The sequence below is a fragment of the Saccopteryx leptura genome, chromosome 4, assembly GCF_036850995.1.
Source record: "Saccopteryx leptura isolate mSacLep1 chromosome 4, mSacLep1_pri_phased_curated, whole genome shotgun sequence".
NCBI classification, from domain to species: domain Eukaryota; kingdom Metazoa; phylum Chordata; class Mammalia; order Chiroptera; family Emballonuridae; genus Saccopteryx; species Saccopteryx leptura.
The window spans coordinates 21,707,345-21,729,667 of record NC_089506.1 but is presented as its reverse complement, the minus strand read 5'-3'; the positions used below and the strand labels follow the sequence as shown (position 1 = coordinate 21,729,667).

Below are 22,323 nucleotides of genomic sequence, written 5' to 3'. Positions count from 1 at the left end.
TCTAGCTAGTCACGTCTTACTTTTACTTTTATTTTATTTATTTATTTATTTTTTTTTGTGTTAAAATTTACTTGTTCTTTATTTTATTTATATTTTTTACAGAGACAGAGAGTGAGTCAGAGAGAGGGATAGACAGGGACAGACAGACAGGAACGGAGAGAGATGAGAAGCATCAATCATTAGTTTTTCATTGCGTGTTGCAACACCTTAGTTGTTCATTGATTGCTTTCTCATTTGTGCCTTGACCGCAGGCCTTCAGCAGACTGAGTAACCCCTTGCTGGAGCCAGCGACCTTGAGTTCAGCTGGTGGGCTTTTTGCTCAAACCAGATGAGCCCGCGCTCAAGCTGGTGATCTCTGGGTCTCGAACCTGGGTCCTCTGCATCCCAGTCCGACGCTCTATCCACTGCGCCACCGCCTGGTCAGGCTAGTCACGTCTTTTAAGACCTAGCTCAAGACCCTACGTCGTCACGTGTGTTCTGTTCTTCTAGAAGACTTGTGCCCCAGTAGAGGGTCTGCACTCTGGGAGGAAGCCAATGTGCATGGGATGTCACTGCAATTTTATGGCAGGAGCTCAAGTGAAAACAGTCTCAGAGTAAGAAAAACAGGATTAATGAAAAGATTTGGGCAAGTTTATAGATTAGGTCCATGGCACTGGATAAGTGTCCGAGGGAGAAAACTTTGAATAATCAGAATCCCTCTTCTCCAAACTGAGATGATCATTTTTTGCTTTTAGGAAAACCCTGTCATGTGCAGGGCCACCCTTATATTTACAGGGCCTGGGGCGAGACTACAAATGAAGGCCCATATACCTTAACATTTGAATGGGCTCCATCAGACTAACAAATGTGGTGCACCCACACCCGCTCTCATCCTATCCTGGGCTTTGTCCAGTTGAGCGAGGAGCTGTGGGCTCAGAGGGAGAGTCAGACTCCACCCACCCCCCAGAGGCCTGGAATGCACACTGAACTCCAAAATGGCTATGAAAACCTGCCCCACCTTCCACAAGCAGGCCTGAGGTTGTTTGCACCGGGAATTCAGTGGCCTTCACACTAAGCTTGTTCTAGAAGGCTGATGGGTCTTGTTTATCTGCTGTCTATCTGCTCCTTGGCCCATCAGAAACTTTGCCATGAGGGGTGTGGCAAGAGGAGGACCGCCCAGAGCAGGATCCTTCTTGTCTGGGTTTAAGAGCCATAGAGGACACAATTTCTTTTCCTGGAGTTTTATTTTATCATCGCGTTCTCCTAATCTGACTTTCAAAGAGCTCTTGGACGAGACGTTTTACAATAAGGTTTCCCACAATATTGACTATGACAGCACATAGCAGGCTGAGAGGATCAAAAAGGCTGCTCCTACTGCGCAAACTCATTCACACAGGGCAGCAGGGTTTCAGTGAGGACCAGGAGAGGCCCCAAACAGGGTGATGTCTGATCCTGGCCAGCTCTCTTTATCAGATAAAGCAAATTACACATTATCTCTTGACGGAAGAAGAGCACAATTTTCGAAGACATGTAAGATGGAAGTATAATTTGCTGAAGGCTGCTAATGGGGAACAGTTTAGTACTGATAATTTAGAGATAATCCAAACCACACTGGTCTTCAATTTAGCCATATAAGGTAGGAAGCCAACGCCTTCTCCAGCTCTCTTCCCCAGGCTGAGATTCAGATTTGCGGTAGAAGGAGCTGAAGGATGGAGATGTGGAGTCTGACCATAAAAGTAATGCCCTCAGGGAATTACCACGCTTGGGGAGTTGGCGTATCTGACTCTACCCTTGACCTGGCTGGGAAGTTGCTTAGTGTCTTGGGCCTGTCTCCTCCTCTGTTAAAAAAAAAAAGTCAGCCTAGATGGTTTAGAATTTTTCTTGGGATGGGAAACCAAAGAACCCTTGAGCAATGTGATATCCCAGGAAGTTCTTCAGGTGGACACAGCTCAGCTCTCCCCGGAAAGGAAACCACATTTCGTCTCTGGGTCCCACCTGTCAGAGGGAGCATACTCTAGTTACAGGATGCAGGGCCCGGTGTGATGACCATCACCCGGGCAGATTTCCAGCTGAGATGCTTAGCCTCTCTATTTGAAGAGACAAACTATTACTATTAGCATAACTGCACAGGATGTGGGTCCCCAAATGACAGCATCATCATAAATGAGGGATAGCCACAATGTGTAACTGGTGGATTTAACAATTCCGTTTCGTGTCTTGAAAAGTACTTGCTTTTATTATTAACTAATGTGGAGGCAATGATGAAGGTGATCACCACAGGCTTTAAGGTTCTGGGAAATTCTGAAGAAATTATTTACTTAGCATAGATGTGACCTCAAGGGAACTTCCTGAAGGAGGAAAATATCAATCTTATAAGCGAACACGGGACTGTACATGGGGCCTAAAAGAGCTGCCATGTTCTCGACCCTACAACATAACAAGTCCTGTACAGTCTGGGGAGATGCTGTTTGTTTCACAGTGTTCCGGTGAGGATAAATGGGACACAACAGATTAATCACTGTTTCACCGTCTCCGGCCCCCCCCCCCCCCATTAGGCCTGCTCAAAGCCATCCCCAGGGACTCTGAGAACGTGTCTCAGCTGGTTTGGCGCAAAATGGGGCCTCAATAAATATTTATTAAATGAATTGAATGGTTGTCTGCATTTCTTCTTTTGTGTAGTTATTAGCTCCTACAATGAAACCCAGCCCCCTTACTTAATTCGGCCAGTTCCAATACAGTGTGGATGTAGGGTTAGTGAAATGGTAAGAACGAGTAAGGGAAGAGAGCGAAGCCAACACAGCGGGAAAGAAAAATCCATAGAGGCGTAGGGCCAACAAAGAGCCAGACGCAAACGAACCCAACCAAGAGGCCCCCGGGGCCGCGGATCCGCAGCCAAGACCCACTCCCCGCGCGCTCCCAAACTAGGTCCAGGTACCGGGCTCGCACCCGGCGAGGTGCCCCCAGCCCCGCACCGGGCGCCGGCCCCAGGGGCGGTGCCGGGAACACGCGGCGCCTCCGCCGGTCACGTGGGGGCCGGTCCGCGGGGCGGCGCTGCCTCTTCCCGGTCGCACCCTCCCAGTGCCGGGGACGCGGCGCTCGCGCTCCCTCCCGGGCCCCGGGAAGCAGAGACAAGGAGGCGCCGCCGCCGCCCCCTCCTCCCGGCTGCACCCCGGCCCTGTTCCCGCAACATGCCCGCCGCGGAGCCGAGCGCCGCCCTCCTCCTGGAGCTCGCGGAGGCCGCGCCGCTGCGGGCCGCGGGGCCGCGGCTGCGGGGGTAGCGGGGCCGGAGTCGGCTCGGAGGCGCGGCGAGGCGGGCGGAGCGGGAGGAGGAGCAGCCGGCATCCTCCGCGGCGCGGCGCGGCGGCGGGCGGCAGCCCTGCGGCCCCGGCGCGCCCATGGCCCGGGAGGAAGGAGAATGCGAGCGGCACTCCACGCCGGCCGTCGCCGCCACCCCTCGCGCCGCGGGCTCGGCGCCCCCCGGAGCTGCTCGCGTCGCTGCCGCTCCCCAGCTGCGGGCGCCCGGCCGCTGGCTGCGCTAGGACCCACCGCCGCCGGTCGCCGAGGGGTGGTGGAGGGGAGACAGGAGCGAGAGCGACCCGGAGACTGGCGCCCGCCCGGGCGCAGCGTGGCATGTAGCTGTGGGCTCCCGCGCGCGCGGCAGGGTGTCGGCCCAGGGCCCCGCCATGGCTGGGAAGGACAGTGGGAACCTGAAGACCGTGAGGCTGTGGCGGGACGCCGCCCTGCGCGCCAGGAAGCTGCGGAGCAACCTGCGCCAGCTCACCCTCAGCGCGGCCGGGGGCTGCCCCGGGGCCGACCAGGTCGACTCCCCCGAAGCCCCCCAGCTTGTGCTGCCGGCCAACATCGGGGACGTTGAGGTGCTGAACCTGGGGAACAACGGCCTGGAGGAGGTGCCCGACGGGCTGGGGTTGGCGCTGGGCAGCCTGCGCGTCCTGGTCCTGCGCAGGAACCGCTTTGCCCGGCTGCCCCCGGAGGTGGCCGTGTTGGGCCACCACCTCACCGAGCTGGACGTGAGCCACAACCGGCTCACCTGCCTGGGCGCGGAGGTGGTGGGCGCCCTGCACGAGCTGCGCAAGCTCAACCTCAGCCACAATCAGCTGCCCACCCTGCCCGCCCAGCTGGGCGCTCTGGCCCACCTGGAGGAGCTGGATGTCAGCTTCAACCGGCTGGAGCAGCTGCCAGACTCCCTTTCCTGCCTCTACCGCTTGCGCACCCTCGACGTGGACCACAACCAGCTCACTGCTTTTCCTCGGCAACTGCTGCAGTTGGCAGCCCTGGAGGAGCTGGACGTGTCCAGCAACCGGCTGCGGGGCCTACCTGAGGATATCAGTGCCCTGTGTGCCCTTAAGATCCTCTGGCTGAGTGGGGCCGAGCTTGGCACCTTGCCCGACGGCTTCTGTGAGCTGGCCAGCCTGGAGAGCCTCATGCTAGACAACAACGGGCTGCAGGCTCTGCCCGCCCAATTCAGCCATCTGCAGCGGCTCAAAATGCTCAACCTTTCCTCCAACCTCTTTGAGGAGTTCCCGGCCGCGCTGCTGCCCCTGGCAGGCCTGGAGGAGCTCTACCTTAGTCGCAACCAGCTCACCTCAGTGCCATCCCTGATCTCAGGCCTGGGCCGGCTCCTCACCCTGTGGCTGGATAATAACCGCATCCGCTACCTGCCGGACTCCATTGTGGAGCTGACGGGCTTGGAGGAGCTAGTGCTGCAGGGGAACCAGATCGCTGTGCTGCCGGACAACTTCGGTCAGCTTTCCCGGGTAGGCCTGTGGAAGATCAAGGACAACCCACTGATCCAGCCCCCCTACGAGGTCTGCATGAAGGGGATCCCCTACATCGCAGCCTACCAGAAGGAACTGGCCCACTCCCAGCCGGCCGTGCAGCCTCGCCTCAAGCTGCTCCTGATGGGCCACAAGGCTGCAGGGAAGACCTTGCTCCGTCACTGCCTCACCGAGGACAGAGTGGAGGGAAATGAAGGAGGGGACAGGGAGAAGAGCTACCCACCTCCACATCCTCCCGTGAGCAAGGGCATCGAGGTGACCAGCTGGACAGCCGATGCCTCTCGGGGCCTGCGGTTCATTGTGTACGACTTAGCTGGAGATGAAAGTTACGAGGTGATCCAGCCCTTCTTCCTCTCCCCAGGGGCCCTGTATGTGCTGGTGGTGAATTTGGCCACCTATGAGCCCCTGAGATTTCCTACCACGGTGGGCTCCTTCTTGCACCGGGTCGGGGCCCGCGTGCCTCACGCCGTGGTGTGCATTGTGGGCACGCACGCAGACCTGTGTGGGGAGCGGGAGCTGGAGGAGAAGTGTCTGGACATTCACCGCCAGATCGCCCTGCAGGAGAAGCATGATGCCGAGGGGCTGAGCCGTCTGGCCCGGACGGTGGACGAGGCGCTGGCCCGGGACTTTGAGCTGCGCTCCGCCAGCCCCCATGCAGCCTACTATGCGGTTTCAGACAAGAACCTCCGGAGGCGCAAGGCCCACTTTCAGTACCTGCTCAACCACCGGCTGCAGATCCTCTCCCCCGTGCTGCCTGTGAGCTGCAGGGACCCTCGCCAGCTACAACGCCTTCGGGACAAGCTGCTCTCGGTAGCTGAGCACCGGGAAATCTTCCCCAACTTACACAGAGTACTGCCACGGTCCTGGCAGGTGCTGGAGGAACTGCACTTTCAGCCGCCGCAGGCGCAGCGGCTTTGGCTGAGCTGGTGGGACTCGGCCCGCCTGGGCCTGCAGGCGGGGCTGACGGAGGATCGGCTCCAGAGTGCCCTGTCCTACCTTCACGAGAGCGGCAAGCTGCTCTACTTTGAGGACAGCCCGGCCCTCAAGGAGCATGTCTTCCACAACCTCACCCGCCTCATTGACATCCTTAATGTCTTTTTCCAGAGGGATCCTTCCTTGTTGCTGCATAAGCTGCTCCTGGGGACCAATGGAGAGGGCGAGGGGGAGGGGGACAGCTCCCTCGTGGTGACACTGCCCACGCCCGGCCAGGACCTGCTCCGGGCCACCCAGCTCCATCATTATGTGGAGGGCTTTCTGCTTCATGGGCTCTTGCCGGCCCATGTCATTCGGTTGCTGCTTAAGCCTCATGTCCAGGCCCAGCAGGACTTGCAGCTGCTGCTGGAGCTGCTGGAGAAGATGGGACTGTGCTACTGCCTCAATAAACCCAAGGGCAAGCCTTTGAACGGGTCCACGGCCTGGTACAAGTTTCCGTGCTATGTGCAGAACGAGGTGCCCCATGCAGAGGCCTGGATTAACGGGACCAACCTGGCTGGGCAGTCGTTTGTGGCTGAGCAATTGCAGATTGAATACAGTTTTCCCTTTACCTTTCCACCTGGGTTGTTTGCACGCTACAGTGTCCAGATCAACAGGCACGTGGTGCACAGGTCGGATGGGAAACTTCAGATCTTTGCGTACAGAGGGAAAGTTCCCGTGGTGGTGAGTTACAGACCTGCCAAGGGGGTCCTGCAGCCGGATACTCTATCCATTGCCAGCCATGCGTCATTACCAAATATATGGACGGCGTGGCAAGCCATAACCCCCTTGGTGGAGGAACTGAATGTCCTGCTTCAAGAATGGCCTGGACTGCACTACACTGTGCACATTCTCTGTTCTAAGTGCCTTAAGAGAGGTTCGCCCAACCCACACGCCTTCCCAGGTAAGCAGAGAGAGGGAGGTGGCTCTTCTGTGCTGTGTTTTAAGAAACATATTTGTCTTGAAGATGTTTGTTTCTCATTTGTAAGATTATTTGCTTAACCTCGCAGGCTCCCAGGAAAGCTTCTCAAGGTAAATACAGGGTGATGTGGGGACAAGCAATAGGCAATAAGTCCGTGCGGGAGCAATATGAAATAAGTTCCCAGTCTCATAGTCTCCTACAGGAGAGATTCAGACTTCCAGAGTGGGGTCCAGTCGGAACAGTTGGACGTCCTTTTCTCCCCTCTCCCCAACTTAGCCCACCTTTCGCGGGAGGAGATTTCAGGTGGTTGCACGGGGGTGCGGACCTTAGTCTCGGGCTGAGCCTGTGCTATCATGCTTATTAGACACATCTTGAAGGGTTTGAGATGTTCTGAGTTTGACATGTCTATTCTCATATTTTTGTTGTTGTTATTTAAATTCAGAGTGTAGTCATAAAGTAAAAATCATTGCTCACTTTTCTTAGGGTATTCTAGAGAAGAATATTTTGTAACTGGGGTTGGATTACTAAAGGCAATAATATTGATATTAATCAGGGATTAGTTAAGACAAAACTTTGTAGTGCATGACTAAATCCTGGAATCACTGTTTTACTCACCACACTCGTGGACAGGAAGGATGGACTACTGAGATTTCTGAGGGGAATTTCCTTGGGTATTTCCTGGCAATTTTGTGCTTTATAAGATGTCTTAACCTTTGTGTTTTGGTGTTAGACAGTGGAACTTTTTTGAAAGTACTTTGTAAGAGATAGAAGAGACAAAAAGCTGCCAAGAATTTTTTCTTCTCTTTTAAGGAGTGTTTTCCAACAGACTTCCTCCCTCCCCTCCCCTCCCCTCCCCTCCCCTCCCCTCCTCTCCCCTTCCCTCTCCTCCTCTTCCTTCTCCTCCTCCTCCTCCTCCTTCCCTTCCCTTCCCTTCCCTTCCCTTCCCTTCCCTTCTCCTTCCCTCCCTCCTTCCCTTCCCTTCCCTTCCCTTCCCTTCCCGTCTCCTTCCCTCCCTTCTTCCCTTCTCTTCTCCTTCCCTCCCTTCTTCCCTTCCCTTCTCCTTCCCTTCTCCTTCCCTCCCTCCTTCCCTTCCCTTCCCTTCCCATCTCCTTCCCTTCTTCTTCCCTTCCCTTCCCTTTCCGTCCCATCTCCTTCCCTCCCTTCTTCCCTTCTCTTCTCCTTCCCTTCTCCTTCCTTTCCCTTCCCTTCCCTTCCCTTCCCATCCCTTCCCTTCCCTTCCCTTTCCGTCTCATCTCCTTCCCTCCCTTCTTCCCTTCTCTTCTCCTTCCCTTCTCCTTCCTTTCCCTTCCCTTCCCTTCCCATCCCTTCCCTTCCCTTCCCTTCCCTTCCCTTCTCTTCTCCTTCCCTTCTCCTTCCTTTCCCTTCCCTTCCCTTCCCATCTCCCTCCCTTCTCCTTCCCTTCTCTTTCCCTTCCCTTCCCTTCCCTTCCCTTCCCTTCTCTTTCCCTTCCCTTCCCTTCCCTTCCCTTCCCTTCCCTTCCCTTCCCTTCCCTTCTCTTTCCCTTCCCTTCCCTTCCCTTCCCTTCCCTTCCCTTCCCTTCCCTTCCCTTCCCTTCCCTTCCCTTCCCTTCCCTTCCCTTCCCTTCCCTTCCCTTCTCTTCTCCTTCCCTCCCCGTCTCCTTCCCTTTTCCTTCCCTTCTCTTTCCCTTCTCTTCTCTTCTCCTTCCCTTCCCTTCCCGTCTCCTTCCCTCCCTTCTTCCCTTCTCTTCTCCTTCCCTCCCTTCTTCCCTTCTCTTCTCCTTCCCTTCTCCTTCCCTTCCCTTCCCTTTTCCTTCCCTCCCCGTCTCCTTCCCTTTTCCTTCCCTCCCCGTCTCCTTCCTGTCTCCTTCCCTTCTCCTTCCCTTTTCCTTCCCTTCTCTTTCCCTTCCCTTCCCTTCTCTTTCCCTTCTCCTTCCTTCCCTCCTTCCTTCCCTCCCTCCCTCCTTCCCTTCTCCTTCCTTCCCTCCCTTCCTCCCTCCCTATTATAAGTGAATGGGAGAATTCCAGGACTGGTTGTCTGGGACTTTTTGAGCCTGTAATTGGCATCCTGAGTCTTCAGTTTGGAATATGTCCATTTCCCACATGTGAAGGCATTCTTCGGAGCAGTTCTTGAAACAACTCAGATGTTTGTGGAGCAGGCTTGGTTAACAACATTCCAGCTGTCCTAAGGACAACCTAATGATAGTATCGTTGCCAGTCTCTCCCCCATCGAGAGGTGATGAAATGGAAGACTGCTTTACCACTGCGATCTTTGTCCTACTCTGAATGTAGCTCATCAGAGTATCAGGAAGGAATCAGACACCAGTATTTCCGAAGGTAACCTCTTCTCATTGCCCTAGATCTAGGCTGAGTTTAATTCTTCAGCTTGAAAAAGCCACCATATTCAGTTACCAGTCAGCTGAGCCATCCATTCTGTATGATTACCTGGTGTCTTGTCACAGTCTGAGACTAGTAGACTCTTCAGTTCGTTTTATATGTGCCATTGTATTTTCCTCATGAAAGCAGATACTTCTTTACTGTGTTACTAAATTGAATAAAATGGTTGGGAGTTACATATTCACAGAGTAGCTGATTGAAGGTGCTACCTAAAGCCAGTTCTGAATCCAGATGGAACACTAATAAAACTGATGTTATTAGTAACAAAGGGAGAGACATAGGTTATTGAACAAGTAAAGGTCTGTGCAGAGGAATTCCAAGAACTTTGAGGAGTAAACAGTGAGGCTGGAATCCCGCCCCCCCCCCCCAACCTAAGCTGCTTATTTTTTAAAATAATCATTTAAAACAAGTCCATTACCTTGTTATTGTTTGGCTTATTTACCTGTCAGAGGAGGCACACCTGGTGTGCAATCCAGGCTCTAAAGAAGAGATGATTATTTTCAATATAACAAATAAATGGTTGAAAATTTGTAAGATTACTTTATATATTGAATAGGAATAAATCATCAGGTGTTTTTGGTACTACAGACTGTACATTTCTGTTTTATTTATAGTCAGAGAAAGAAGTTACCATTTTGCTTTGTTTCAGATTCTGTTTCTTCCAAAAAAGGTAGAGGGCACAAAAGTTGTAGAAAAAGATGATTATAGGACATTAAGACAACAAGGAAAAATTAATACATTTTCCTCTTTCATGTATTTCTGTGATAGCCATCAACTGCTCATATTTGCCACATTTTCAAAAAGATTGCAAGAGCTAAAATAATAAAATTAGAAGGTGATGTAGGAACAGAATTATAATGTTGGGTGTTCAGTTAGTTAGGGCACACAGTTAAAATATGTTCACCCAGTCCTTAGACTATGAAAATGTATTTTAACTTGGCAGAAACCTTTGAATCAGTTGGTAACCTTTTGTCTTTTTAGAAACTGAAAGAGTTGGTTACTTTGTTATACATTTTATTGAAGTGTCAAGTTACCCTGTAAACTAATAATTTTGATACAATGTGAAAAAAACTGGGAATTAATTTTTCCCCCCAGTTTTGGGATATTAGGAGTAAAAAGCAAAGTACTGTCTCCCTGGATTTTATACAGAAGAAATGTAAAGTTTAAACCTTGTTTTGTGACAAGTCTGTGTTGGCCCTGCCATTGTCATTAGGACAGTAGATCTAGCCGGAGCTGCACTAGCGTATGTAGTTGATCTAGGGAAGGATAGTGCTACTACATCTGCTTCCTTGTTTCCTTCCTTCCTTCCTTCCTTCCTTCCTTCCTTCCTTCCTTCCTTCCTTCCTTCCTTCCTTCCTTCCTTCCTTCCTTCCTTCCTTCCTTCCTCCCTCCCTCCCTCCCTCCCTCCCTCCCTCCCTCCCTCCCTCCCTCCCTCCCTCCCCTAATGAAAGAAATGCCATGTTTTGGAAAATCCTCCATTGACAACCACTTGGTTTCAAAAGTCCTTGTAAAAAAGTAAGATCTAATTATGTTGACAGAGAGATTACCGATTTGTCTCCTTTAATACAAATGGGTTGAGTGACAGATGCTTTTGGAAATTTGAAGGAAAGGCCTGTGATGAGCCTTAAAGGTCAGGTGTGTGAGTCTTCCCCGCTTTCTGCACCGACCGACTGACTTTCGCCAGCATCCTACAGCGTGCTCCCTCCGCCTTGTTTTGGATGTTCCGGAGTGAGTTTCTTCTGTGTAATATTCATTTATGCCTCTGTTCTTTTTTTTTTTTTTTTACCAATAAGACATCTAAACCTGAAAAGCTGACTACCTGTGAGGTTGAGTATGTGGAGTATTGAGTAAGACACGGAGGCTAGGACATAGGCCTGCAGCAAGATCCCAGTGCATTGCTATTCCGTTCAAGTGGTAGAATGAGTGCAGTGTGTTCTCAAGTGGGAAGAGTGTGTCTGAGGGAGTTGAACGTGGGTTTAGAGTAATTTCTCACTAGAATGTCCTACTCTTTAAGTAATTAAAGGTTATTTTTAAGAAAAATTGGGAAGCGGTAGACAGAAAATTGGTATGTGGTCTTCAGATTGAGTTTCTTTCATTCACTAATTAATTCGATGCCTTTCCATATCTCCTGTCAAATGCCTTTTGCCCGAGTTCAGTGTCTTGCGCACCGTGTACCTGTCTGAGGCTCTCCGGGCATTTTGGCTACTTCTGCTGGTGTTTGTGGATGCCAGATCTCTTTGTTTAGGTGGTTTACGTGGGAAGCTTTGTGGCTTCTTCCAGAGTCTCTCAGGTGTTGGCTGAATGACTGTTCGGTCTTTTGTGAGAAATCCCTTTTGTCTTTATTAGTCACATATAATGTCAATTCCCAGGTGGTACAGTACCGATCATCTTGCTTTGTCCTGTGCCCCAACTCCCTTCCCCCATGCCCCCGATGCCCCGATTGTCCCCATTGTCACTGCTTTACCGGTAGTCCCCTTGAATAGGCCCTTCATTTTGACCACTGAACCAAAGCAGAACTCTTGCCTTATTATGTCTCCGTGTTAGAGTTACTGGAATTTGAGCATGACCTAGTTGTTTGGATTGAATTAGTCATTGTTTTTAATTTCACAAAGGTTATTAAATATCTTTTTAGTTTGGTTTTATTGATAATGATGCATCTTGGCTTTTATTTTTGCAAACAGTCCTCTTTGAACTCTCCTGGGCTTTGTTTCATATAAAAATCAAAACTTCAATCATGCAGTGGGGGAAAGAAATACCGTGCATGGTAGATTCCGAGTCCAGAAAGGCCCTTGGAGAGTAAACTGTATTAAGTAATAGGCAGGCGCCTCTTCTTTAAACTTGAAAGTAGCAGCATAAGTCTGTCGCTGTGCAAGCAGCTTACCTTTCCAAGAGAAAGTGTTTTTATTTGTTAACAGAGGTTTATGGTCATACTCTGCTGTCCCCTGCTTGTCTTGTTCCCCAGTAAACTTACCTGACTCTTTTAATTCTTACTTATTTACTTCATTTTAACACCTAAAACATTTATAGTGTGTACTTCTCTGGGTTTTTCTGGGGATTAAGTGAGAGAATATGTTGAGAAAAATGTTTATTCCCTGTGTGTTAGAAAGTTATATGGGGGGGAATGGGGACTTATATTGGTGTCTCCATCCACCCATCAACTTGCTTCTCTCCGTGGAGCCCGTTAGGATAAAGGACCTGACCTTGCCTCTACTAGGGTACCCCCCCCCCCGTTTCTTTAATACCAGGAGGCAGGTGCCATCCTCATCTCTTGCCCTCTCTTGTCTCTTGCAGCCTTGGCACTGGCTGCGTGGGCAGAGAGGAGAGTTGCCCCGTGTTCGTAGGCTCTGTGGAACGCACCCCCCCCCCCCGTGGGGTCTGCTCAGGCCGGCCGGATGCGTGGGCAGAGAGGAGAGTTGCCCCGTGTTCGTAGGCTCTGTGGAACGCACCCCCCGGTGGGGTCTGCCAGGTCCGGCCAGGTCTCCGTTCCCCCTGGTTTCGCTGCTCCGACTGCAAACCCAGCTGCCAGGTGGTTCTCAGGCCCGCCTTCCTTTGGGGGCCGCCTTCCTTCACTTGATCAGGGAGGGATGAGGAGGCCCTGTTTGGCCTGCCTTCCCCATCTTTCTTTTGCTAAATGAAGCTGATCCTCTGAGCTTGTGCTGCCCAGCCTAGCCTGCGGAACCCAGAGTGATGGACAGGCATCCCAGACAGCCACGGAACAGTCCTGATGACGTGTCTTTGTTGAACCATAGACCCTCTCTGTGTAAGGCACGGCATTGCTACTCTGCAGTTATGTACTCTCTTCCCCTGAGCTCTGATGTCCCGTGTGATGGCAGGACACACTCCCTGGGCAGCGCCTGGCACGGGGCCGAGCAGCTAAAAAGCGGCTCAAGGCGGGCTGGTTATTTTTACAGAACTCAAGAAATTCTGGTGTTTCTTAATTGACTCCTTGGCAAAGTGCTTTTTTATGGGGGTTGTTGATGACCTCTGTCTTAAAGTGTATACTTTAAGGTAAGCATATATCATTTTCCCACAAGATTTTTCTGCTACATCTATTCTTGCCCTTGGTATCCAACTCCTAACCTTTCCAGAAATGGGGTGGTGGGGGCAAGAGTGGGCAAGGGGCAGCTGTCAGGATGCCGAGGCGAAGGGAGGGAAAGGAGCACATGTTTTCAAGCATTCAGTGTCCGGTGGCCTCCTGCCCCCTGAGCTCCGCCCCCTGCACTCACCTTCCCCTCCTTGAGGCAGTGAGCAGCCCCTCCCCAGAGCCTCCCATTCCCTCGCTCTTTCTCACTAACCCCACTCCAGCCTTGTGCCCCCTGCACTCACCTTCCCCTCCTTGGGGCAGTGAGCAGCCCCTCCCCAGAGCCTCCCGTTCCCTAGCTCTTTCTCACTAACCCCACTCCAGCCTTGACATCAGCCTCTCAAAGAGGGAACCGCCTCTCAAAGAGGGAACCGATGGGTGGTGACAAGGGTGGAGGTGTGAGGGTGGTGGCCCTGCAGGAAGGATGCCTGTCCTGGCTTGGACCGGCTGTTTCCCCTCTTCCACCTGCCATCCCATCTCTTTCTAGAAGCTGAGTAGATACTACAGTTCAGGCTGCGGTTTGAGTTCATGGAGAACCTTGGAAGGGCGGCCGCCTGCACTGAATCAGAGATGGCTCCATGTGTGCTGTGGGTAACAGCTCCCAGAGACCATTGCCAGCAGGGCCGACTGACTTGTGGAGAGGGAGAAGAGAAAATGTTTAGGTTATTGTTGGTCAGATAAGTTTGTAAATATGATATATATGTTTGCTCGCTTATAGTTTGCATTGGGTGTGGGGACAGGCTGTAAGCAGGCAGGGTGGTTATAGCCTAAGGCTTAGTTTTAAGACTAAGCTTTTCCTCACACCCTTGACTGATTGCATGATGTGGGGTGGTGCACTCTCATGAGGAATCCCATCAGATAAGTGACTTTGTATCAGAGACTTCCTTGTTTGTATACTATATATTGGATTAAAAGTTTTGATTTCTGCACTATAAAGTGGGGCAGACTGGGAGCTTGCTCTCTTGGTTCCTGAGATTAGCATTAGAGAGGAGAGCAGAGAAAGGCCACGTGGAGGAGAGGAGAAGCAGCAAAGATGGCAGAGTGCTGAAGGAAAAGCCAGTTTGTGTAGAGTTAGTGCAGAGAGAAGGAGATGGGGAACAGAGGTGAATAAGGCTGGTGAGGTAGAAACCTTTGATTCTCGGAAACTCGGATAAGTCAGTGGCTTTGGGAGCCCTGAATGGAAAGGGAAGTGTTTTCCCACTATGTGTATTTCTTGCCTGCCGGGTGCAAGCTAGGATTAAAGATGATGGCTCACCAGTTCTTGGCTCCGTTGTTTCATTACCATCTGTCCAAATCTAATGCGAACCTGCATGGGCCAGGCGGCTGTGATGGTGGCCGTGGCTGCTGGCTTTACAGGGTTTTGTTTTTTTTTTCACTTTGAGCACTGAATGCTTCAAAACTTTTTCTCATTGCCCTTTCTTAACATAATCTCTTAGCTGAATATATTGATGCTTTGTTTCTTATGGAGTAAATTAGCAAAAAAATAGAAATCCCCCACCCGATTTATTTTTCTTTAGCCGCAAATTTGCAGAAGGCAGAGACGATGAAAGCGGAGAGTTGGAGTTGGGACTTGGAGCAGGGCAGAGGGTCCGGGGTCCGGGTGGGGGACTAGTGGTGGAGTCCCGTGGGCACTGGGAGCCCGGAGGCTGCTTCACTGGCCCCAGGAAGGGACTTGGAGCAGGGCAGAGGGTCCGGGGTCCGGGTGGGGGACTAGTGGTGGAGTCCCGTGGGCACTGGGAGCCCGGAGGCTGCTTCACTGGCCCCAGGAAGGGACTTGGAGCTCTAGGGAGGTGGCCCCGGGCACCCAGCTGTCCAGCGCTTCCTTTGCTGTGCAGATCTGCGCGCAGGCCACTGGAGGGAAGGGCACTGAGGAAGGGGAAGCTGGAGCCGTGTGCGGACTGCTCCTGGGCTTGTGTGTGCTCCTGGGAGGGGGCTCACTGAGTCAAGGCTGCTGCTTCCTCTTCCCCCTCCTTTTATGGACAGTCAGAACAGCAGATGAGCCATTTTTGAGGAAACAGCTCCGTGGCATGTAGTGCATTCCCAGTGTTGTACAGCCAACCACACCGTTCAGTCAAGTGCTTCATCAGGCAGGAGCAGACGAGGTGGGCGGCTTCGTGCCTGGGGCAGATTGGGGATTTTCTTGCAAAGTCTTTGTGACAATTTTCTGAGGCATGGCTTAAGGAGAGAAGGGTATTTTCATCTAGTCTGGCCTCGAGATGACACATTGTTGAACATCTTTTAATCTGGCTGCCTGGGAAATCCTCTTACTTAGTGTTGATGAGAGGACATGGGACCTTCTGGTCTGTTTTGTGGCATCTGTGATTTAATGGGGGACTGACACATGGAAGAGCAGCACACAGGAGCACTGTAACTACCATTCCATGCAGTGCCCTTTCGCATGTAATCTTTGGGGAGAGCTCTCAAATGATTAGCAAAGCCTTAGGCAGATGTGAAAGTTAAGGGGATTGCAGGTTTCATTGATTCAAAATTAGGTCATCACCAAATGAGACCACAGGCGTGCCATAAATGTATTGTCTGGATTCTGTCATCCTTCCCTGTTGAATACCTGCTGTACAGAGAAGTCTGTACTGAACTAGGAGCTTTAGAAGAATAAAATAAAATACCTGGCCTTGGCCATGGGGAGCTAAGTAGCAACTTTGGTTGATATCATTGTTGATTCTTGTATATATGCAGTCTGACCACATACAGAGAAATTCACCTGCATGTTTGAGTAATTACTGAAAAAAAAAAACCCACTGGCCTTTCACTGAGAAAAATTGGCTACAGCTTTGAATTTGCTCGACTTAGTCAGTAGGTGGAAAGACATGCCCAGGCCATTCTTTTGAGTTGATTTTCAGTTTGAATCATTTGTTTTCAAGAAATTTCAGGCAGGTCTTGAAATACACAGGACGCTGAAATAGGACAACGCCTCGTCTCTGAGGGTTTCTAAAAACTGCCCGAAGCACTCAGCTTTCTGAGGGGAAGATGCCTCCTCTTCCAGAGGGCTTCCTGTTTCTCCGAGTTGCCTATGGGTTTGCCTTTGTTCTGAGAGGGATTGAAATCAGCAGGGACTTCAGAACAGCGCAGACTGGAGGACCACGGACTCCGAAGGCAGTGTCAGTTAAACTGGGTGCTGTCATCATGAAAGTATATGGCTGCTACATACAGGTTTCTTTGAGTGTTAAAGGCGTGATTTCTAGTTAACCAGATGAGAAAAGAGGACCGGTATTTCAAATTAGAATGACATTTAAAAAGGCAGAGGGATAGCCTGACCAGGCGGTGGTACAGTGGATAGAGCGTCGGACTGGGACGCGGAGGACCCAGGTTCGAGACCCTGAGGTCACCAGCTTGAGCGCGGGCTCATCGGGTTTGAGCAAGGCTCACCAGCTTGAGCCCAAGGACCCAGGTTCAAGACCCTGAGGTCACCAGCTTGAGCGCGGGCTCATTGGGTTTGAGCAAGGCTCACCAGCTTGAGCCCAAGGTCGCTGGCTTGAGCAAGGGGTCACTCGGTCTGCTGTAGCCCCCCCGGTCAAGGCACATATGAGAAATCAATCAATGAACAGTTACGGAACCACAGTGAAGAATTGATGTTTCTCATCTCTCTCCCCTCCCATCTGTCTGTCCCTTTCTCTGACTTCTCTGTTTCTGCCCCCCAAAAATAAAAAATAAAAAGGCAGAGGGATATAGGTAATTCAGTATGCTCTGTCTTGGGGTGGGTATGTGTGTATAAAAGTGTTTTAGCATTTAGCAATTGTAATAAGGAAGAAGCTTCTATATTTAAGTAACATTTAAGGGCTGGTAAAAGTTAGCCAATGACCAATGCTGGCCCATAAACGAGTTCTGGAAGCATTGTCCGAGCCCGGTCCTTTTCCCATCAGGCAGGGCTCTGTTGGGGCCGTGGGAGAGTTTTACAGCTGGGAGAGTGCAAGGGTAGCGTCGAATGATTTGCTTAGACTTGGATGCAAGTTATTGTTGGGCTGGCAGCACACCTGTGCTGTAGATGCGTGTCTCAGGGTGCCGCTGGGAACTTCTCCACGTCGGAGTCTGGGGAGGAAAGGAGTGCGGGTTATTCTAACACCCAGGTGGCCGCATGCTTCTGTAATCCCTGGGAATGTATCCTAGAACACTGGTTTTCTTTCCTCAAGCCTTAACCATAACAGATGCTGTGATAGAATCTGACTTACAACAACTAGCATTTTAGTGTGGACTAAGTTTCCCTGTCTTTATACCCTGTGCTTTTTTTGTGATACCACAAACTGACTAAAAATACTGTTTTTATTATTATTAATTTTGCACTAATGGAACATCATATTTTATGATTTTATGCATTTCATTAGTTTGGACACTAGCACAGTATGAGAGTGTTTTCTTGTATCTTAATCTTTTTTTTCTTTTTTAATTCACTCTTTTCAATTTTATTTTAGATTTTATTTATTCATTTTTAGAGAGAAAAGAGAGACTGAGAGTGAGAGAGAGAGAGAGAGAGAAGGGGGGAGGAGCAGGAAGCATCAACTCCCATATGTGCCTTGACCAGGCAAGCCCAGGGCTTTGAACCGGCGACCTCAGTGTTCCAGGTCGATGCTTTATCCACTGCGCCACCACAGGTCAGGCTTTCTTGTATCTTTTATCATATCATTTTGGAAGTCTATCTTCCCTTGCCCCTTCAATTTATCAAAATTATATTTGGTTATGTTGTAATTGAAATCCTAGGAAATGCAACATACTTTAAATTTTTACTTTATATTTTGACTTGAAACATTTGGGATTTTGTGTTGCATTTTCAAGTGGAAGCATTATGGAATAGTGGTTAGTTGCAAGGGCTCTTGAAGGAGACTGCTGGGTTCAAATCCCTGCCCACCCCTTGTTAGCTGTGGGACTTCGGGCATCCTCGTAGCCTCTGTCTCACGTGGTGGTCCTGAAGATTGCATTAATGCACGTAAAATGCTTAGAACAATGCTTCACACATGGCAAGAACTCAAGAGATGTTACCTGCTGTTGTTCCTACTATTAATTGCAGAAAGCACAGGTTTAACTATATACCAATCTGATAAGTTTATGGATAAACTCTTGTTTTTTCATAGTAGTACAGTACAGTGTGACCTCTATGTATAAATATTATAAAAATGCATACCCCCCTTATTAAAACAAATACAAATTTGGAGGATAAAGGGAAAGAAAAAAAGGAAAAAAACCATCACAGCTGGTATCTAACATAATTACACATTTTGCTTTATTTATTTTTTTCAATTTTTTAAGATTAGGTTTAGTGAAATACATAATTATAATAATATTGTATAAATAATTTAAATATTTTTTTAACCTAAGCTATCATGAATATGATTTCATGTTATTAGTGTCTACACAGTAATTATAAATGCTTACAAATAGTACATCAAGGGATTCTTACCTTTGTTTATTCAACCATTGGATCACTTAAGTTGTTTCAAGTTTTTGTTGTTATGAGATATTCTGTGGTGACTATGTGTCTGTGTAAAAGCTCTTTCTTATTTGGGCAGTAATCCCTGAAGTGGAGTCACTGAGTCAAAGGCAAAGCGTGTGTAAGGTCCAGTCCATGTTTATGTGGCTTGTCTCGAGAGGACACAGGTTATACTCCTACCTGCGGAGCACGCAGGTAATTCATCCAATATAATATGACCGATCCCACTGCACAGCCTCAGCACTGGGGGTCATCTTAACAATGTACCAGCAGTGAATGGAAAACAGTATCTCACTGATGGTTCAGACTGACTTATGAACATGAATGTTTTCCTCTATGAATACTGCCTAATTGAGTTGCTTCTTTTGTGAGTTGTCTGGTCATGACTTTTGCATGATCGTCTTTGTGGTATTTTTTTAGTTACAGTGATTTCTTATCACAGAGTTCAGTTTACATGAACACTTGATGTACTAAAGTTGATAACCTTTTGTCTATCATAATTAAGGTGTTTACTTTCTAGCTTATCTGCCCTTTTGATGTTTAAAAAACTTACGTTATCTTGAAGTTTCAAATTTTATTCAGTACAGTTCATTGATGGCTTCCTTTGTGACTAAATGAAATATTATTTTTCTAAATTCAAAGATGTAACAGAGCCTAACGTGCGGAGGACCCGGGTTTGATTCCCGGCCAGGGCACACAGGAGAAGCGCCCATTTGCTTCTCCACCCCTCCGCCGCGCCTTCCTCTCTGTCTCTCTCTTCCCCTCCCGCAGCCAAGGCTCCATTGGAGCAAAGATGGCCCGGGCACTGGGGATGGCTCTGTGGCCTCTGCCTCAGGCGCTAGAGTGGCTCTGGTCGCAACATGGCGACCCTCAGGATGGGCAGAGCATCGCCCCCTGGTGGGCAGAGCATCGCCCCTGGTGGGCGTGCCGGGTGGATCCCGGTTGGGCGCATGCGGGAGTCTGTCTGTCTCTCCCTGTTTCCAGCTTCAGAAAAATGCAAAAAAAAAAAAAAAAAAAAAGATGTAACAGAAGGAATTACAGAAGGAATCACAGCATACCATAATTTCTATACCCATAGAAACTTGACTGATAATAAGATAGTAATGTCTATACTTAGATGGTCTATTCAGAAGCAAAAGTCTCTCATTCACAGTCCCATTTCTCAGGACTCTGTAAAATGTTCCTGGAGAATTTCTTTGAAGGAAAAGAAAATATATTTGCATATATTTTAACCTGAAAGAGATCATGCATAGTCATTGTTCTGTACCTTGCCATTGGTCTCTTAAAATATATTTTGAATAAAAAAATAAATCAATTAAAATATATGTTGAAGATGCTTCCATGTGAACAGTTACAAACCTGTGTATAATATGGAATATGCAATTATATGTAGTATATAACATAATAGTCTAAGACTACTGCTTCGTTAGTTCTTTATTGACAGATCTTTGATTCTTTCCTGATTATTTTACAGATTGTAAGCCACGAGAGTTCTCTACCTTCTAGAGTTTTGAGAAACACTCAATCTCACTTCCTTCAGGGTCGGCAAGCCCTCTTTGTGCACAGAACACGTTTGAGATGCAATTAGAAAAGACAAATGTGTGAGACAAAATGGTGGGACTTAAAAAGGAGTTTGGGAGTTTTAAAAGCTTAACATCGTGATTTAAAATAAAAGTAATCTTTTTAATTGGCTTTTGTGAAGCACATTGGAATACAGTGTTTTGGGCATAATTATGCATTTCACAGTTTAATTCACCCATTATAATGTGATGGAATGTTTAGACATAGCAATAATGACAAACCTTGTATGTCTACAAATAAATGTACCACTGATTAAAATGAGACAGTGGCAGATAAGAACAATGCTGTGTCGGTGTGAGAAATTAATGAAAAATAATTGGTAACGAGCTGTGTTTCACTGACTCAAAACCTTGCTTCTACCTCAACCATCATGTGAAGGCGAGCCCGCCTACACCAGTGGGTGGTTTTCACTTCTGCCCTACACCCAGCCCTCAGAGCTCCACACTGTGTATTTTCTGGACTTCAGCTTGGTGAGTTATGCTCAGGAAATGAGCCTTGCATGGATCCTGGTACTAGGAGGCGTTCGCAGTTGAAGTGATTATCCGCACCGTTTGCTTTTCTGTGAGTGTAAGTAGTAAAGAACGGGTCTAGCCCAGCACTCTGAAATGTGTTTGACCTGTAAAAAAGTAAACAGTTAAATCCTGTTGAAGTGGCTTTTGTGTTTAAAAGATACTTAATTGCATAGTTTGTTTAAACCTAACAAAATCACCCAACCGGGTTCTTGGAGAAAGAGATTTTTTTTCCCCCACAGGGCTCATGAAAGTGTTTGGCCTTCAGAGGCCTCCCCAATCTCACACTACATGCCCAAATCAGTGCAGACGGTAAAGAGGAAAGAGCAAGCCACGTTTTTGGAACATGTTGTTAAAAATATCTTGATTCACCTTGGCCACACTTCTGCACGGCAGAGCTGCAGTGCCTCTGATTCAGGGGGCTGTGGCTCCTAAATTGCCTGGGAAAGAAGTACAGAGAGAAACGTGAATTTCCCAGGAGAACACTCTGATGCCCGAAACAGCTCACTGGTCTGCTGAGAGCTGGGCTGTTGTGTGCCCAGGGTGAGTAACAAAAAACGGGCGCAAAGCCCCTGTAGGGTGCATCTGTCCCCTTCACCGCCACTGTTCACCCCCAGATGGCTGGCCCTGGTTGTGCCTCTCTCTAGACTGAGGCAGGTGTTTCTTTTGAATTTTCTCTTTTGTTATTAAGCCTCTGTGGCTGTATGCCTTTTCCCTCTCCCCAAGAAAAACACACACATGCACACCCTCTGGGTATTCTAAGGTAATGTGCATTCTCTCTGTCGCTACAGTATTCCCCACCTTTCTTCTCGGTGTAGACAAAAGGAAAAATCACTTGTTTTCTGTTTGGTGATTTCAGGAATCTGCCTTTGAGGCTATTGGGCCAGGCTTTACTGCAGCCGAACAGAATTTCTGAGGCTTGTGCTAGCCTCTTGGGCACTTCCAGGGAACTGTTGCTGCCTCCCTCTGAGCCTTGTTTTTGTGACATGGGGCAGCATGAAAAGCTTCCCCAAATAGCAGGGATGATTGCATTTGGTTGATTACCAGGGTTGTTAAAATTCTTTCACTGAGCCAAAAAAAAAAAAAAAAAAAAAACAGATCCTGTTTCCAGGAAGTGATAAAATCCTGGGCAGCTGGCCCCAGGTACTCCCAGGGAGCGTGGAATACGCCCTCTGTCCTTCTTTACAGTCCATAAATCTCCTGATTTATTGCGCAGTTTGAAGGCAGAGTCCACTGTAAAACCAGGAGGAAGAATCGGGAATGAGAGCGGCATACATTGTTCTTTGTTAGAAAAGAACCCTGCGTCTTTAGTTGTAGACAAATATTTGCTTTTGAAGGGTCTGGTGGTATGTTGGTGGCTTTGTTCACGGCCTTGTAAGGGCGCAGACGCACGAGTTATTCAGATAAGTTTATAATGCTTGGAATCTGGGTGTGTGTGCTACTTAACTTAGGCATAACTCCCAGCTTCCTCCTCCTCCAGCTTAGCTCCTGTTGTAATGGGACAGATCTGCACCCCAAGCAGTCTACATTGTTGTCTGTGGAGGGGGGCAGAGGACAGATGTCCTCCAGACAGCTAGGGATGAGTACTGCCATGCAGCTTTCTTGCGTGACATGGAACCAGCATCAGATAAAGTGTCCTTACCTTTTTTTTAAATTGAGAGGCAGGGAGAC

General features: G+C 49.0%; 1 protein-coding gene across 2 annotated transcripts in view; it reads left to right on the top strand.

Annotated features, from left to right (window-relative positions):
• Positions 1 to 3,050: 3,050 nt before the first annotated feature.
• Positions 3,051 to 22,323, top strand: part of MFHAS1 (multifunctional ROCO family signaling regulator 1) — a 75,438-nt gene continuing 56,165 nt past the window's right edge. For both annotated transcript variants that reach the window (XR_010751021.1, XM_066380265.1), the window contains exon 1: positions 3,051 to 6,651. Coding sequence is in view for 1 of the 2 variants with exons in the window: in XM_066380265.1 (XP_066236362.1) it covers positions 3,663 to 6,651 (2,989 nt within the window). In the remaining variant the exon portion in view is untranslated. The remainder of the gene's footprint in view (positions 6,652 to 22,323) is intronic.